Source organism: Coloeus monedula (genome assembly GCF_965178545.1).
Source record: "Coloeus monedula genome assembly, chromosome: 2".
Lineage (NCBI taxonomy): Eukaryota > Metazoa > Chordata > Aves > Passeriformes > Corvidae > Coloeus > Coloeus monedula.
The window spans coordinates 99,464,247-99,480,316 of NC_138782.1; the positions used below are offsets into that span (position 1 = coordinate 99,464,247).

The window sequence follows — 16,070 nt, forward strand, 5'->3', positions numbered from 1 at the left end:
GGTCCTCTCATTCACCATGCATGGTTAGATATAAACAAATTCACTGTACTGATTAAGTGAAGCAGCAAATAAGACTTATCTTGTTCATGGAGTAGAACCAAAACAGCTTTTTGTTTGACTGATGCAGATTCAAAGGGCCCCCAATGGTATACCTCATAAAAAACCAGCAGGTTATTTGAGGGGTTATGTTCTTTTTATTACTAAAACTTCTCATATGATTATCATAGTTACACAAGGAAATTGCTTTGACAGTGTAATTACAAACAGGGAAAAAAAGTTCCTGCCAAAGGCAGGTGTAAAGTAACAATTTACCATCCTTGTTAAGGCACACAAAAACCATCCCAATAATTACTCTGAAGTCCACAATTTAGCCAGGCAAAGCTCACAGTCAAGCTGAAATTCAGTCATCCAGACTGCATCTACAAATATTTCCTATTAGAACATCTGCTGTCAAAAAACCCTTTCATAACTGTGACATGATAAGTGGACCAGGACAGGCAATGTTCAGGGGAGCTTGCGGAGGGTACCTTCTGGGCAGGATGCTGCTTGATGTTCAGACACAGTGGAAACTGAACACCCAAGCTTTCCTCAGGATCAGGTATGACTCCCTCTATTCAAGGATACATTTCTTCTATCACGTGTACCAATTGTTATTGAAATAACTTATTTCATATATTGGAATTCATTTAGAATATAACTTTTAGTTTGCCATAATGGACCTTGAAATTTTTTATTCTTGCTTTGGTAACTTTTTTTTTGTTTCAACAGCTTGGCATTGCCAACAATATCACTATTAATACTTGTGGGATTTTGCCATACACAAATGTGAAATCCCAATCCCATTAAGTCATTATGGAGATTACCATTGATTCAGTAAATCTTGGATTTGACTGTGGTTTTTTGCATTACATAGACAAAACATATTCTCCCCAACACCTGTGTCAAGACCAGTCTATGTTTGCTGATTGTTAAATGCTTGTTTAAAGCATTTATGAATTCATTCTAAGTGTACTTTCAACTTGCACCAGGAATTTAAACTCATTTTAGAGGGAGTAGAAATTCTAAAAAGTTATCAGAGGTATGCCCTATACCGTGCAAACTAGATATATGACTAACTAAATGCAAATAGCACTGTATAGTATTAAAATGAAAAGCTAAAAAAAATATAAGATAAAATCAACAAATTTATTCAACAATCCTAGATTTTAGTTCATGTGTTACTGAACAACGGCATAATAAATGCATTCTTTAACTTAGGAATGTTATGTCAGATCACACAGGGTCTGCCTCGAGCACTCAGAATTAAACCTCCAATGCATAACATTGTAATTCATAAAACTACTAAACATTGTCTGAGTCCATTTTAACCACATAACACACATTTTGAAAAGCACACAAAATGATGGGGGGAAAGAACCTTTCAAACATAAATTATATGATCTGCTTAGCACTGCAAAAATAGCTACACGCAGTAAAATTAAAACTTGCAGTTCTGAAAGAAAGTGTTTTGTGCAAACCATCTGGAAATTACTTTAAAATATTGCTATATTGCTGAAAGCACAGAAATATAAAACTTCTACTCTTCCTATTTTACCTGTTTCTCAGATAAAACACAAAGATGGAAATACAACTAAACAGAGATGGGAAAGGCTGATACCTCAAATACATTTGCATTATAAAATATTACCATCCATCCTCTGCTCTACCCCCAAGCTACTTTTTAAAACGTCCAGTACCATCAGTATGCTCTCTTGACACATCCCACTGTAAAACCCACTCAGTTACTAAGACCCCACAGGAGATTTCTCCATCATCTGCACTTGGATCTGCACTCAGTCACACTGAGGTGACCATTGCTCCTCGCAGGATGCCCGCCTACAGTCATCTACTACCTAAAAGGCTAGAGCTATCCAGCGTTTCAAATTTTGTTAGTGCTCCGCTTGTGATGCTACTCTGAAGCAGAAATAGTTACAAAACACTCCAGCGCTAAGAAGGGCACTTGAGTTTCACAGCCTTGATCTTGGGCTCACACCACCTAAGGTGACAGGAGCACTTGGTCCCCTTCTCAGGGCTTTAATTCGGAAGAGATTCAAGTATCACCCCCTCCGAAGGCACATTAAGCCTGTGTAAGAATGTGCCGTAACGAAGCGCAATTGGAAACAAACAATAGGTTGTCGGCGTAAATTAGAAACCTTTAAGTTAGAGGGAAGTTGAGGCCGAAGCGCTTATATATGGATTTATGGCTAAACGCCAAGCTGTACGGCACCGACACCGCTGTTAGAACTGGGACACCAGCAGCAGCAGGAATTAGGTTACGAAGGCGACAGAAAGCAGGGACGTAAAAGAAAGCCCCATTTCTGCACTTCCCGCTCCCCTGCCCCGGACCGACCCGCACCGGCCCCACAGCACCGGGCCGGGCCGGGCCGGCGGGGACCGCCCGCCCCGACGGTGGCGGCCGCCGGGCGGTTTGCCGGCTCCGCTCCGGGAGGCGAGGCGGGCTGGGGCGCGCTGCACTCACATTATGACGCTGGGTAATTATTTTATTTCTCCGGCAGACGGTGTTTCAAACGACCACGGAGGAGCTCAGCCAACCCGCCCGCGAACGCCGCCCTCTGCGCGGCGAGAGCCACCCGTGATCGCCCCGGTGACCGAGGGCATCGCAGCAGATGCGCCCGACGCTCACTCCCGCGCTCCGGGTGCGCGCCCGCGGACTCTCCAGCCGCGCCGAGCCCTGCGCACCCGCGGCGGGGCAGACGCGCAGAACGCACCTGCCACCCGCCCCTCCTCGGCTGCCGGGCTGCCGCCCCACCGCCCCTGGGGGTCCGGCCGTCCCTCCGGGAGACTGGGAGAAGCCTGGGGGAGCAGCGCGGCCCCTCCGACGTACTCGCACCCTCCCCGGCGCGGCACGGTGGCCGGGAAAAGAAAGGGGGGAGCGCTGCAGGCGGCGTTGCACCGCCAGCCCCGGATCCCCGGCCCTTCCTCGCGGGGCAGCCCCAGAATCACGCGCTGCCAAAATTTAAATCGCCCCGGCACTGCGGCTCCGCGCGCAGCATCCCCTGCCCCGCCGCTCCCTCCGGCCAGACCGGCCACACGGAGGGTGCCAGCCCGCGGCCGCCCCGCTCCGGCACCGGGCACCCCGCCGCGCAGCCGTCCTGCCCGGGCTGTACCGAGGCGAGACCCCCGCCACGGCGACACCGCGCCGGGGCCAGCGCGGAGCCGGGTGGCACCGGTGATGGGGGATGACACCACAACCGACGGCGCGGCTGGCGCGCCCTCACCCCGCTGCCCAGGCGCCCGTCCCCGACGGTGCGGTCCCCGCGCGGACCCGCGGCACCGGCACCCGCCCGTTCCCTCCGCTGCTTGTGCGGAGGCGCCCCGCGAGCAGCCCGGCGCGCCAGCCGCCCCGACGGCGGCCCCTTCCCTCTGCCTCCCCTCCCTCCCTACCTTTTTCAGCGCTGACATTCTAGTGCATTATTAACGCGGCGGGTGCGGGCTGCGGCGGGTCAGGATTGAGGAGACGCCGGGAGCGGGAGCAGCGGCGCGCGCCCAGCGTCCCCCGGCGCCGCTCACCCGCCGGAGCCGCCGCGCGCCGCCCGCCCGCCGCGCGCCGCTCCCCCCGCCCCGCGCGCACCCCCGCCCTCGCTCCCGCGCGCGCGGCAGAGGCGCCCCCCCGGCTCTGCGCCGCCGCACGCCCCCTGCCGGAGCCCGCGGGCGCCGCGCCTGCCGCGGCGGGGCGGGAGGGGGCGGGGCCAACCCGCGGCGCGGGCACGCCCTGCCGCAGCCCCCGCCAATGGCGGCGCTCCGCGCGGCGACGGACAGGCGCGGCGGCCAACAGCAAGGAGAGCGGGCGGGGGCCGCGAGGGGCGGCTCGGAGGGGTGCGGGGCCATGGCTGGCAGCAGGAGGAATGGTGAGGCCGCGTCGTGAGGGGCGGGGGTGGTCGGTCCCGCCGTGCTGCTCCAGGGGCTGGTGACGGAGGGAGTCGGCGGGCGGCGGTGATGGCCCCAGGGTGCGGCTGCCCTAAGCCGAGGTGCTTTCCGGCCCGGGCGCGCCGCGCTGCTGCGGGACTCGCTTATTCCGCTCCTCGGCGCCCTTCCCGCGGGGGAAGGCGGTGAGAAGCTGGGCGAACCCGGCAGCGAGGGAGGCGAGTGGACACAAGTGGCCTCGGGGGAGCCTCCCCGTGGCATGGGCGGGGCTCTGGGTGCGCGGGGCCGCCGGGGCTGAGCCCTCCCGACCTCCTGTCAGGCCCCTGTGGCTCGGGGGTGACGGGGCGGGTCCTATTGCCGCGTAGTCCTGCCTGGGGGTGGGGAGAGAGTAAATGAAAATTACTTCTCTAATCACAAAGTATTTTAAGATAACACGGTTTTTTTCCTCAGTATACACATACATGCGAGCTTACTTGTTACTGACCGTCTATTTTGGATTATCTAAAGTGAGTTAGCTCACTTCTGAAATAACTGTGGTCCTGTGCTTACGAAGAATATAATAAAAGCCTTCTGCTATCCAAGCACAGGTTCAGTCAATTCCGTTTATCTTAACGTTTTATAAGACACGGCACAGGAAGAACGCAATAATCAAAATACAGATGTTCTGTAAGTGATGTCTCGTTCTTGAGTGGTGTCGAGTAGGGCTGAGCTGTGAGAGAGCTGAGTGTCCATCCTGTGCCTGGCTTTTGCGTTTTCACACAGTTTCAGCATCCTGAAACTGGAATACTTCATGGGAGGGTAACACTTTGAGAGTGAGACTGATCAGCAAGAGTTAATGTTTAAGCTATTTGCTGACGGACTGCAACTAGAGATAGTTTGAAGGAGGTATAAATACACAGTAGTGTTCTCTGTAGTTTAGATGCCAATTCGTTGTGAGAAAGGGAGAAGGAGTAACTGTTTTGCTTCTAGGCTTTGGGGATGTGAATTACAAATTGATCCTTTCTGGAAGAAAGTTATTGAATAGAAAAAGTGAGTTCACGTACTTGTGAATGAATGCATGGCTCTAGAGCTGAGAATGGAGGACCTGAATTCTAAAGCTCTTAAATTGTTTAAAACTGAAGGTCAGATAAAGAACTATTTGTTTCAATAGTGTGTCAGAGAAAGCTAAGGTGATCATGCTGAGTGTCTGACTTTACTGTGTAAAGTTGGAAATAATTCATGTTTTGTTCAGCCACTCTAAGGACTGATGTCTTAAGATTGGGAAGAAAATACAGTGAGAAATACAAAGATGTCACGTGCTCACCCTGGAGGAAATAACAAAACTGGAAGAGTTTAGAACCTCATCTGATCAGCCTCTGTGGCCCATACCATATATGAAAACTTTTGACTTTCTGTTGTGAAACTGTATATATTTTTGAAAAGACAGGTGTCCTAGAAAAGAGCTGAAAAAGAAGGTTTGGCTGCTTCTCTTTAAGGCTAGTTTTGCTCTTTTTTTATAAGAGTAAGTTGAAGATGCTGAAGACAGAATTTTGTCTGTGTTACAAGTAAGCAATGAAGCTTTTTATTTTGTCTGGAACTGGGCCATAATACAGAATAAATGGGGTGGTCAACAGCTTGTGGGTCATGGGTCTAATTGTCAGTGAAGAGAATCTAAATAGTGAAAAGCCAGTAGAGCAGGTAAGTGAAATGCACTTCGCTCTGCCAGGAAAGGGTGCGACAGATGTAGTTGAGAAAGTGCTGGTTTTTTGTGGGGCTTTTTGTTTTTTACTTGCTCATGTGTCAGTGATTTGTGACAGGGCTAGAGGTACTACCACTGTCATTCTGTGTATTATCAACAAGGTATTTATCCTGTCTGGGACATAATATAACATATAACAAAACATATAATTTAACATATAACAACGTAACTTGTTGCTTTTAAACATTGACAATTGCACCTTGAAAGCTTTAGTCATAATTCTTGAAAGTTTGTGCCACCCCAAAATAACACTGTCATAAAGGGTTACATAGAGAGTGATGTTACAGCTGCTGAAGGGTAGAGTTAAGGTATTGATGTAGGTGTAGTGTACATTAATGACTATAATTGCTAGTAAGGAGTTATGCTTAGAAAAGTTGTGCTGTTCAAGGGATAATCTAGTGGGACAATAGGAGACTTCCTGTTGGAGAGGTTAAACTGGAAAGCAAATGTGGACACTTGATAGACATCAGAGACAAATGGTTTTAAATAGAGAATATTGCTTCAAGGAGTGCTATTTTCATCTCTTTGTGAGAAATCTGGTAACTTTGGGCAGGATTATAATGGGGGTTGAAAGGAGATTGCAGTTCCTTAGTTTTGGGGTTTTGTTGTTTTGTTGGGTTTTTTTAAATGGCCATATCAGATGTTAAGCATCTTAATTCTCACAGAAAAGCACACCATTTCTTTCCTTTTTCTAATTGTTTCAGAGAAGCACTGATTGTTAGAGATCTTGAGGTTATTTGAGTCTTTTTTTTTGTTTTGTTTTTTAAACTCAACATAATTTTTTGGCAAATACTTTGATATTTTACTGGGAAAAAAGATGAACACCTTTTTTTTAAGTGGATGTGTTTTCTTTCATTATATATGTTTCTCAGTAAGGGAAATATTAATTTCAAATGGAGTTTGATGCCTGACACTATTTTTTTTTCTTCTGTGAGGGGTATCTTGCTCCCCCCCCACAATGTGGCCAAAGATTTATTACAGCTTACCAAGATGTAAATTTTACTTGGATTTTAGTTGGCTAAATCACAAAATAGCTGAGCTTTTTGTGATTAAATGTAGAACTTACACTAGAATAAGTGTACTTTGCCATTGAAACCTTTCATGGAAGGGGAAAAAACAGGTTTTTTTGCTGATCTTGGTGCTGTGCCTGGATAAGAAATGTAGTCAAGGAGAAAGGCCAAAAAGGTAATGAAAGAAGCAGAAATGGTACATCCGATGGCTTTCTATTTAGAAAGTCTGCAACAGGAGCTTATGCTCACGGAGAACAGAGCCTGACATAATGTGGTCTTCAGGGTTCTGTGTTTGGTGTGGGTGGCTGTTTGGGGCTTGGGGGTTTTTTTGGGAGATGGAGTGTGTTGATGTAGGGTTGGTTTATTCTTAGGAAGTTGGAGCAATTCTTGCATACTTTGCATTGAGATAGGATGGTTCACAAGTGGTGGGACTGTTTAAACATGCTAGGATATATTTAGGAGCAGGTGTATGAATCTGTATTTAGTAGATGTGGTGGAAGTGGTGGTGTGTGCCATTAAGGTGTGTCGGTTTGTAGTTATTTTGCCTTTTTAAACAATCAGTATGTAACACCCTTCACTCAACAGTAGTTTTGCTCATTATAAAATAGATTTCTGTAATTTGTGGGTTACCTCAGAGCAAAGCTGCTCACATACTCACCTGTTACTGGGATGGGGGAAAGAACCGGAAAAGTAAAAGTGAGAAAACTCACTTAGTTGAGACAAAGTCAGTTTAATATGTAAACCAGAATCCACACAAGCAAAGCAAAAGAAGGAGTTCATTCACCACTTCCCATGGGCTGGCAGGTGTTAGCCTTCCCCAGAAAAGCAGCGCTCCGTTACATGTAACGGTGACTTGGGAAGACAGACACCATCACTCTGAGCATTCCCCCCTTCCTTCTTTCCTCAGGCTTTATATGCTGAGCATGTCAACATATGGTTTGGGATATCCCTTGGGTCAGCTGCCCCAGCTGTGTCCCCTCCCAGTTCCTTGTGTACTTCCAGCCTTCTTCACTGGTGGGGTGAGTAGCAGAAAGGGCCTTAAGACTGCTCAGCAATAACAAAAACACCCCTGTATTATCAACCCTGTTTTCATCCCAAATCCAAACACAGCCCCATGCCAGCGACTATGAAGAAAATTAACTCGGTCCTAGCCGAAACCAGCACAGATTGTTATGGCAATATGCTGTTTCTTATGTTTTCAGTTGTGTTTAGTTCAAAAATTGAAAACTGTTCTCAAGAAGCTTGGATTTCTATTGGTTGCCTAATGACTTAAATTAAAACTCCATATGTGCCTAGAAAGAAAAGTTCAGCTGCATTGAAACCTCCAGAACTTTTTCATGATGGGATGTTTGGTGTCATATTGATTTCTATTATATGTGTAGGGATGCTTGCAAAAGTTGCTTGATATTATGTTATAGTCAAATAATGAAATCACTGCAAAGGGTGATATGTTTACTCTTTGAACAAGGCTCTGTAGGAATTCAGTTGTATTTTATATAATATGAGCTTATGAAGATTCTTTTTTAATAACACTTAATGCATGATCTTGTTGGACTTTTGTCTCTGCTCAGTGATACTACACCTGCCAGTTTCATGGTTCGGTTTTTAAGTACTGGTATATTTACCTTCAGTTTAGCTTGCATCTTCTCCTCATATGAAACTCTCTCTTTAAAATTTGCAAATTTTTTTCTGTTCAGTAATCATAACTCTGAATAATTTTCAGGTTTTTTGTGTTTTGGTTTTTGGTTTTTTACTGTTTTCAGCTATTCTTATGTCTATTTACCATATTACTACTGTCAGTTACAATAACATTTAATTGTAGCCCATGTGTGGCATAGTTTGATCTTCACTTTAAGCCATATGCTCTTTCCATCCAGATTTAGGTTGAAGTAAGAGTTAAAGTTTCTGAAACTTTACACCTGTGTTGGTAGCAGATTTGTCTCAGTGGGCACATTTGTCTCAGAAGGCACACAGCCTTCCCCTTTTCCTCACCCAAATCTGTCCAGAAGAGAGAGGAAAAACGTCTCAGAATGATAGAATACACTGAGTTGGAAGGGAGCACAAGAATCATTGGAGTCCAGTTCCTGGCCCTGCAAGGATCATCCCCAAGAATCGAACCAAGTGCCTGAAAAAATTGTCCAAACTCTTCTTGAGCTCTGTCAGACTTGGTGCTGTGACCACTTCCCTGGGGACCCTGTTCCAGTGCCCAACCACCCTCTGGGTGAAAAACCTTTTCCTGATGTCCAGCCTAAACATCCCCTGACACAACTTCAGGCCATTCCCTCAGGTCCTGTCACTGGTCACTGCAGAGAAGAGATCAACGTCTGCCTGTCCTCTTCCCCTCATGAGGAAGAAGTAACTGCAATGAGGTCTCCCCTCAGTCTCCTCCAGGCTGAACAGCTCAAGTGACCTCAGCCACTCCTCACACAGCTTCCCTTCAAGGCCCTTCACCATCTTTGTAGGTCTCTTTTGGATGCTCTCTAATAGTTTATCATCTTTCTCATAGCGTGGTGTCCAAACCTGCCCCCCAGGACTCAAGGTGAGACCACCCCAGTGCAGAGCAGAGGGAACAATTCCCTCCCTTGCCCAGCTGGAGATGCTGTGCCTGATGCCCTCCAGGACAGGGTTGGCCCTCCTAGCTACCCAGGGCACTGATGGCAGTCTTTTGCAACTGTTGTTTACAGTTGGCTCAACTCGAGTGGCCAGAATTATGATTATTAGTAATAATAATAATAGTCAGCAAAGTTGAGCTTTAGTAAGGGTGTATAAGACATCTTTAGATGTTTTGAGTGAGGTCTGTTTGATTGTGCCAGGTAAGAACAAGGTAATGGTGCAGTATGAGAAACATATTTTTAAGTTTTACAGAAGATGGATAGCCTGCACAAATTGAAACTATAGTGAAGATGCTCTGTTTTCCCAGGACTGCAGTAGCAATACACATTTTGCTAAAGGGCAGACGGGGTTCTTAGAAACAGTGGAACAAAATCGTGGTGTTCTCATTGTCTCATTGTGGTTATGTAGTTTCTTATCGTCTTTGTCATGTCAAATTAATTAGATGTCTAGCAGCTTGTGGCTGCAATTAAGGTGGCCTACTGATAGAGCTCTAAAACCTTTGTTGAGACAGGATGGCATGATCTATTAGTCAGATTCTTATTGAACTACACAGTCATGTAGAATTTGCTGACAGATGTAACACCAGTCGTGCTGATTTGAAACTGCTATATGACAGAGACTGTACTTAGTCTAGCTGAATCAGTTTCTTTTAAGCTAAGAAGAGAAAATAAATGTTGGCTTTTTCTAGCAATAAGTTATTCTTTTGTATCTGCAGTTACTATGAAGCGTTGGTCTGGAGGCACACAGGTCAATCTCTTTGTAATCACTCCCCCTTTGTAATAACTGTTTAATTCAGGTGAATACATAGATATGGGGTGCATAGTCACTATATTCTTTTCCTTTCCTACCTTTTAATCATACTGATATGTGCCATATACTTAAATAAGCCGCAGCTGTTTAAAAGTTGCCTCGCAGACAGGAGAATTCTACACTACTGAGTTTTAGATAACAAAGTGGGTTTCCATGTGCTATAAAAATTAATGCTAGGTAAAAAGATAAATTGAGATATACTGTATCAGCTACTACCTTAGAGCATATCACTGGAGTTTTTTCTACTGTGGTTCTCAATTCTCTAATAAAGAATAAGACAAGAGTAAAATTAAGACAATTACCATCTGATTTTTGTGTCTAATGCGATTTTGAAGACTAATAGATGCTGTTTCAGTGAGAATAATGTCAGTGGTCTTGAGACAAACCTCGATACTGTGAAGTTAATATTACACACTAGATATAAAATGATAACATCTGTGTTTCTTGTGCAGCTCCCTGTGACATTTTGGTTAACAAACATATTGAGATGCAGACAGCTAATACCTAGTAGTTCAAGCACAGAATTCATGTGACCTTGAATACAACTAAATCCTTCCATTATTTCATTCCCAAATAGTACATGTGGGTTCTTTTTACTATTAAATATGTAATAAGAGCTTTAGCAGTTACAAGCTTCTGTTATGTGTAATGTCAATGAGACCAGTTATAAAACTTGGAAGGAGGACCATTCCCACCTTGTGTAGACATTCTGTGAAGAACTGTACAAATTTTTCACTTTAAGATGTCACTAAAGTTTTTTGAGTCTTGCAGAACTAAAAGATTGTCCAAGGAGCTAGTCAAGTTAAAAATAATCAGTTCATGATATCAGCATTTCACCATGGTGTTTCTACTAAGTCTCAATTTTGGAGTTTTGTAGTTCAAAAAAAAAGCTGAAAAAACCTCACAACAACCAAGCAACTCACCCTTCTTGACATCTGCTGACCCAGGTGATAATAGCTTGTGGGAGAAATGGGATGAACAACCTTTGTTCAAAAAAAGTGCATCCTTGATGTGCATCCTGATGAAGGTAGGTAGTTAAAAGTAAGGTATTATGAGGCCAAGAGACTGCTTTCCAGACCAAAAGAGACTTCAGAAGCAAGGTTTCTAACCTGTAGGGAGATCTGCACAGGAAACATATCCCTGTATAATGTAGGATTCCTTAACATAATAAGGAGAGGAAGAAGAAGGCCCAAGGCCGAAAACAGTCAAGTTTTTCAATCTGAATAGCAAACGTGGTCTGTGCATGGGTGTCATGCCAGAAGTGATTAGGCAGTGGGAAAAAACCTAATATGAACTATGGAGTTCCTCTACAGTCTTTTGTAGTATATTAAAAGTATTGAGATACAAGTTTTCGGGCTCAGTGTACATAGGTGTGTAAAATTACTTCTCCCAGTCTTCAGACATGATGGAGTAGTGTGTTTTCTACCTTTAAGATGCAAGTGAATTCTACGCTGAAATCTGAAGCTGAAAAATTACTTGATGTCTTGCTCAAGAAAGGATGTCATAGAATAGCAGTGCTGTTTGAAGCGAGGAATATAAATTCATAGATAGATGCCATTTAGCCTGAAGTATGAAGACTGAAGATGTAGTTGATGATCTGCAGAATGGCTTCTCTTTGACTAAACACAAAATCTTGTAAGCTGTTAGCTTCTGTGTTTGTCTACAAGGGCCTCTTTCAAGAGACAGTCTGCTTCAGCCTGAATTTTCTGCTGCAGATCTTGCAGTCCTTGCTTTTATCCTTATTTTGTCCTTTAGCTACTGTTGTAAGAGCCTGTTACCATAGCTTCGCCTGCAGGATGAGGACTGCTTGCAGACTAGGAACACAAAGCAAAATACTGTACCCATTCTTGTGTACATAAAACTGTACTTTAATCACAGCTAGGATTCCACATATTTCACTATTTTTTCCCCCAGTTGAAAAGATCAGTTCTGTTATTCCCATGACACTGCTTCAGTGCTTTGCTTTAATTTGCATGTGCTAGCCATGGCGAAATGGAAATACGTCACTCTTGACAAAACTGACCTTGCTGATAGCAAGAAAATCACATTTTCTGTTTCTTTTTCCTGTCTTGAACAAGAGCATCGCATCTTAGATGTTAGATACACCTTTTAGGTGATCTGAACTGTCAGGCTATACAGTGTGTAACTATATGTCATTGCATTGTTCTTTTCCTCATATCCCTATGTAGCTTGAATGTTTTTGGTAAAAATGAGGGGGAGTGGGAAAATGATACCCTGTTCAGGTGCCATGGAATGTTTTGTAGTGGTTACTTACTCTCTTTCTCCCTTGATTTTAATCGGTTGGTAGTTGCTGAACTGGTATCCAAATCTGGGAATCTTCTCTGCAGCTAAGTGATCCCTACTCAGGGGATTTTGAAGTTATTGAATAGCTATTCATTTCCCTCAGGACTAGAATGTGTTTTCTGCTTGTGGACACACACAAGCTGTCTTGACCTAATTCAAGGCTCTGGTCTCTGCCATTTCTAGCAATGGTTTGGGGTCTTTGAGCCTTCAGTTGATTCCTCTTTGTTTTGGTTGTGCCATTTTGGCTGTGGGTCTTGATGATTGGAGGTTTTGTTTTTCTCTGAGGTCAGAGTGTGTGTGTGTGTGGCTTTTTCTTGTATTGGAAAGTTTAGGCCAAGGTTCATAAATTTAATTACCCTTGGAGGTTCTGTGTATTGATTTCCATTTACTGTTACAGGGGCCTGTACTGAGTGCACCATTGTCTCTACTGAGTACATCGTGGGCACCCAGAGGCTCATTGGCAGAATTGGTGTCTTGTGTACGTACACGAGGTCTCTGGAGCGGTGTCTAATCTGCAGGCAAAACAGAATGCCTTGCATGCCATTAGGCATCATAACTTCACACTGAATTTTGCCCCGGTGGCTGAAATACAAACTGAATGCCTTTGTGAAGCTTGCAGAGCCATGGCCCAAGAATCACTTTGTTAGGCCAAATAAACACAGAACAAAGACCTTTGTTCATCAGTTTGGCCAGCTAAGCAACTCCTTCAGAAAGTTCCAGTCTTCTGGATTCTATGAACCTATCCTCTATGGTTAAAGGACAAGTAAGCTTTGTGGGGAATGATTTAAAGGAATGAACAGCTCCTAGCCTGAAGTTACCATCCGTCTTCCACCTGCTAGCTGGTAAGAATAGCAGTCTTGCTAACATTTTCTGTCTGTAGCAGTCTTTTAAAATGCTTTTACACTGTGTTGATCTGGGTACTGATAAACAGTCATCTCTTTTTCAAGAGTCACTCTTTTTCAGGTGGTTCCCTTGAGGATCTCTGGTCAAGAGTGTCCAGCCCTGATTCGGGAAGAGGAGATGATCCAGGCAATGGGATTGTTATACCCAGCTAGGCAAGGCTCTATGCAATTTGCTCTAGTTGATCCTGCTCTGAGCTTTGGGATTAGACTAGGTGATGTCTGCAGGTCCCTTCCAGCCTTAACAGTTCTGTGATTTTTATGACCGTGTTAAGAAGTAGCTGTCCTGTTGTGACCCTCATAGGAGACGTGGTACTTGCATGATGAAAGAAACTTCAAGGATTTAAATCCGTTTGAGTAGTGGAGAGTAATTCTGCAATAACAGAGATGAACTGAATATTTTAATGAAGCTTTGTCCATATGGTCTGCATGAGGATTATCATTTTGTCAGCTTTTTCCATCCTTTTCTATTCTGCTGTACTATCTTTTCTTCTGTTTTAGCGGAAATAGCATATTAGCACATCTTGCACATGGGATGGTTTTAGAAGCAGTTCCTGATTCTTCCCTTTTTGGAAAGCTTCTGTTTGTAGGAAAGACAAAGAGACCAAGTAGGACAACTTGCACGCTTCACAGAGTTCAGTGCTCCTGATGCCACTTTACTTTGTTCTTGCTGCCCAACTTCAGCTTAAGTAGGCAGGAGGCAACCAAATGAGAAATGTGGTGGGGGTACTTACAGTATGTATGGCAGGCAGCCCAAAGTATGTGGCAAGCATTCTCCACAGAAACGTTTTTGAGGAAGCTGTCGCTGGACAGGAATGTTTCTAATGTTGTTCAGAACTTAATTTGTTTAGTTATTCAGCATGCTTTTGTTACAGTCTGTAGTCCTAACTGAGTTTTAAGTCATGCTAAGTCATGTTGCCAACCCCAGAATGTTTGTAAATCTGCAGTGCTATTTCAGTGTGTGTTTGTGGATAGTCTGCTTATGTACATAATATGAACTCAGTCAAGGTGTCGATTTAATACATAGGTGCCAAAAATGCATTTATTTGAAGGAGGCTCCTTACTCTTCTTGCAAAATTAGTAGTAGAAGAGAGATCATGGATGTTCACTATTTGTTTCAATAGCCAGCATGTGTTCTGCATTATATTTCTTGGAGTTACACTTTGCTTTCTTTATGTGATGTCAAACTCTAGAGACCTGGTACTTTTTCAGTTTTCTGATATATTTGTACTTCACTATTTCCAGACATGAGTTGTCAAGAATTAGCCATGGAAGTAGTTCGGTACCTATTGCAGCTTGTTGTCATGTCTGAAAGTACTGGCTTCTTTTTGTCACTGAGGAATTCCTGAAGAGATGTGTTATGGTGTTTCTTCAGCTCATCACACAGTAGGAATATTTTAACAGTGCTGCATGTTTTCAGCTGAAAGGTGTTTTGTTTTGGTTTTTTTTTTGCTTTTAAAATTAAATTAAAAGCTCAATCAGAATCAAAGGACCACATGAACCTGTACAGTTCCTTCATCAGTTATGCTGACTGGAAAACATTGTCAAGAAATAACCATATGATTATTAACTTGACTGTGCTATATAGGGCTGTGGTCTTACTCCATTTTGAAACTCTGATAGGTAAGATACAATTCTGGTAGTAGATATTTTTGTTTGAATTTCCTTTATTGCTAATTTTCTGTTAAGAGGTAGTTATTTTTAAGGGTCTGAGCAGTTCTTACCAAATGGACTGATCTCTGATGCTGAATAGTACCGGGAACATCAGGTTAAGGAGAGGCTTTGAATAGGCAAGAACTGCTTCATAGCATCAGGCAAGACCAACCTCCTGTGGTTGAGCCAATGCTTATGGATATCACATGATACCTTTTTTCCAAGTAATTGCAGCGATAAAACCCTGTGGAAAGAGCTTCCTTTGTCATCTGAAGAATGTTTGGTAGCTCAGTTCTGAGACTCTTAACTGCAAAGCAGAGTGCTGCTTTGGAGCCTGTAAAGCTGCTGAGGATGGCAGAATGGGTATTCCTCAGAGCCTAATTTCTTTGTTCACTGATACACAGGACCACTTTGTTCAAATGGTTTTGGGCTGCAGGCAGATTTTTATTTTCTTTTTATTCAGACTAGGATATACTTAGGATCCCAAATAGTTCAAACTAAGTCAATCAGTTTTTTCAACACTCTGTAGAGATTCTCGGGATACTAAGCAAATTTGCAGACAATACAGAACTGGGAGGAGCTGTTGACTCCCTCTAGGGCAGGGGGCCCCTGCAGAGAGACCTCAACAGATTAGAGGGCTGGGCAATCACTGACCACAGGAAGTTCAACAAGTGCTGGATTCTGCACCTGGCATGGGCCAGCCCTGGCTGTACAGACAGACTGGGGTATGAAATGCTGGAAAGCAGTGCTGTGGAGCCAGGAGGGCCAACTCTGTCCTGGAGGGCATCAGGCACAGCATCTCCAGCTGGGCAAGGGAGGGAATTGTCCCCTCTGCTCTGCACTGGGGTGGTCTCACCTTGAGTCCTGGGGGGCAGGTTTGGACACCACACTATAAGAAAGATGATAAACTATTAGAGGGCATCCAAAAGAGACCTACAAAGATGGTGAAGGGCCTTGAAGGGAAGCCGTGTGAGGAGTGGCTGAGGTCACTTGATCAGTTCAGCCTGGAGGAGACTGAGGGGAGACCTCATTGCAGTTACAACTTCCTCATGAGGGGAGGAGGAGGGGCAGACATTGATCTCTTCTCTGTAGTGACCAGTGACAGGACCTGAGGGAATG

General features: G+C 44.5%; 1 protein-coding gene across 1 annotated transcript in view; it reads left to right on the forward strand.

The window, feature by feature from the left end:
- Positions 1-5,547: 5,547 nt before the first annotated feature.
- Positions 5,548-16,070, forward strand: part of ERICH1 (glutamate rich 1) — a gene marked incomplete at its 5' end in the record, with an annotated part of 68,239 nt that continues 57,716 nt past the window's right edge. Inside the window, one exon of the mRNA XM_082276771.1 lies at positions 5,548-5,601. Within this exon, the coding sequence (XP_082132897.1) occupies positions 5,548-5,601 (54 nt within the window). The remainder of the gene's footprint in view (positions 5,602-16,070) is intronic.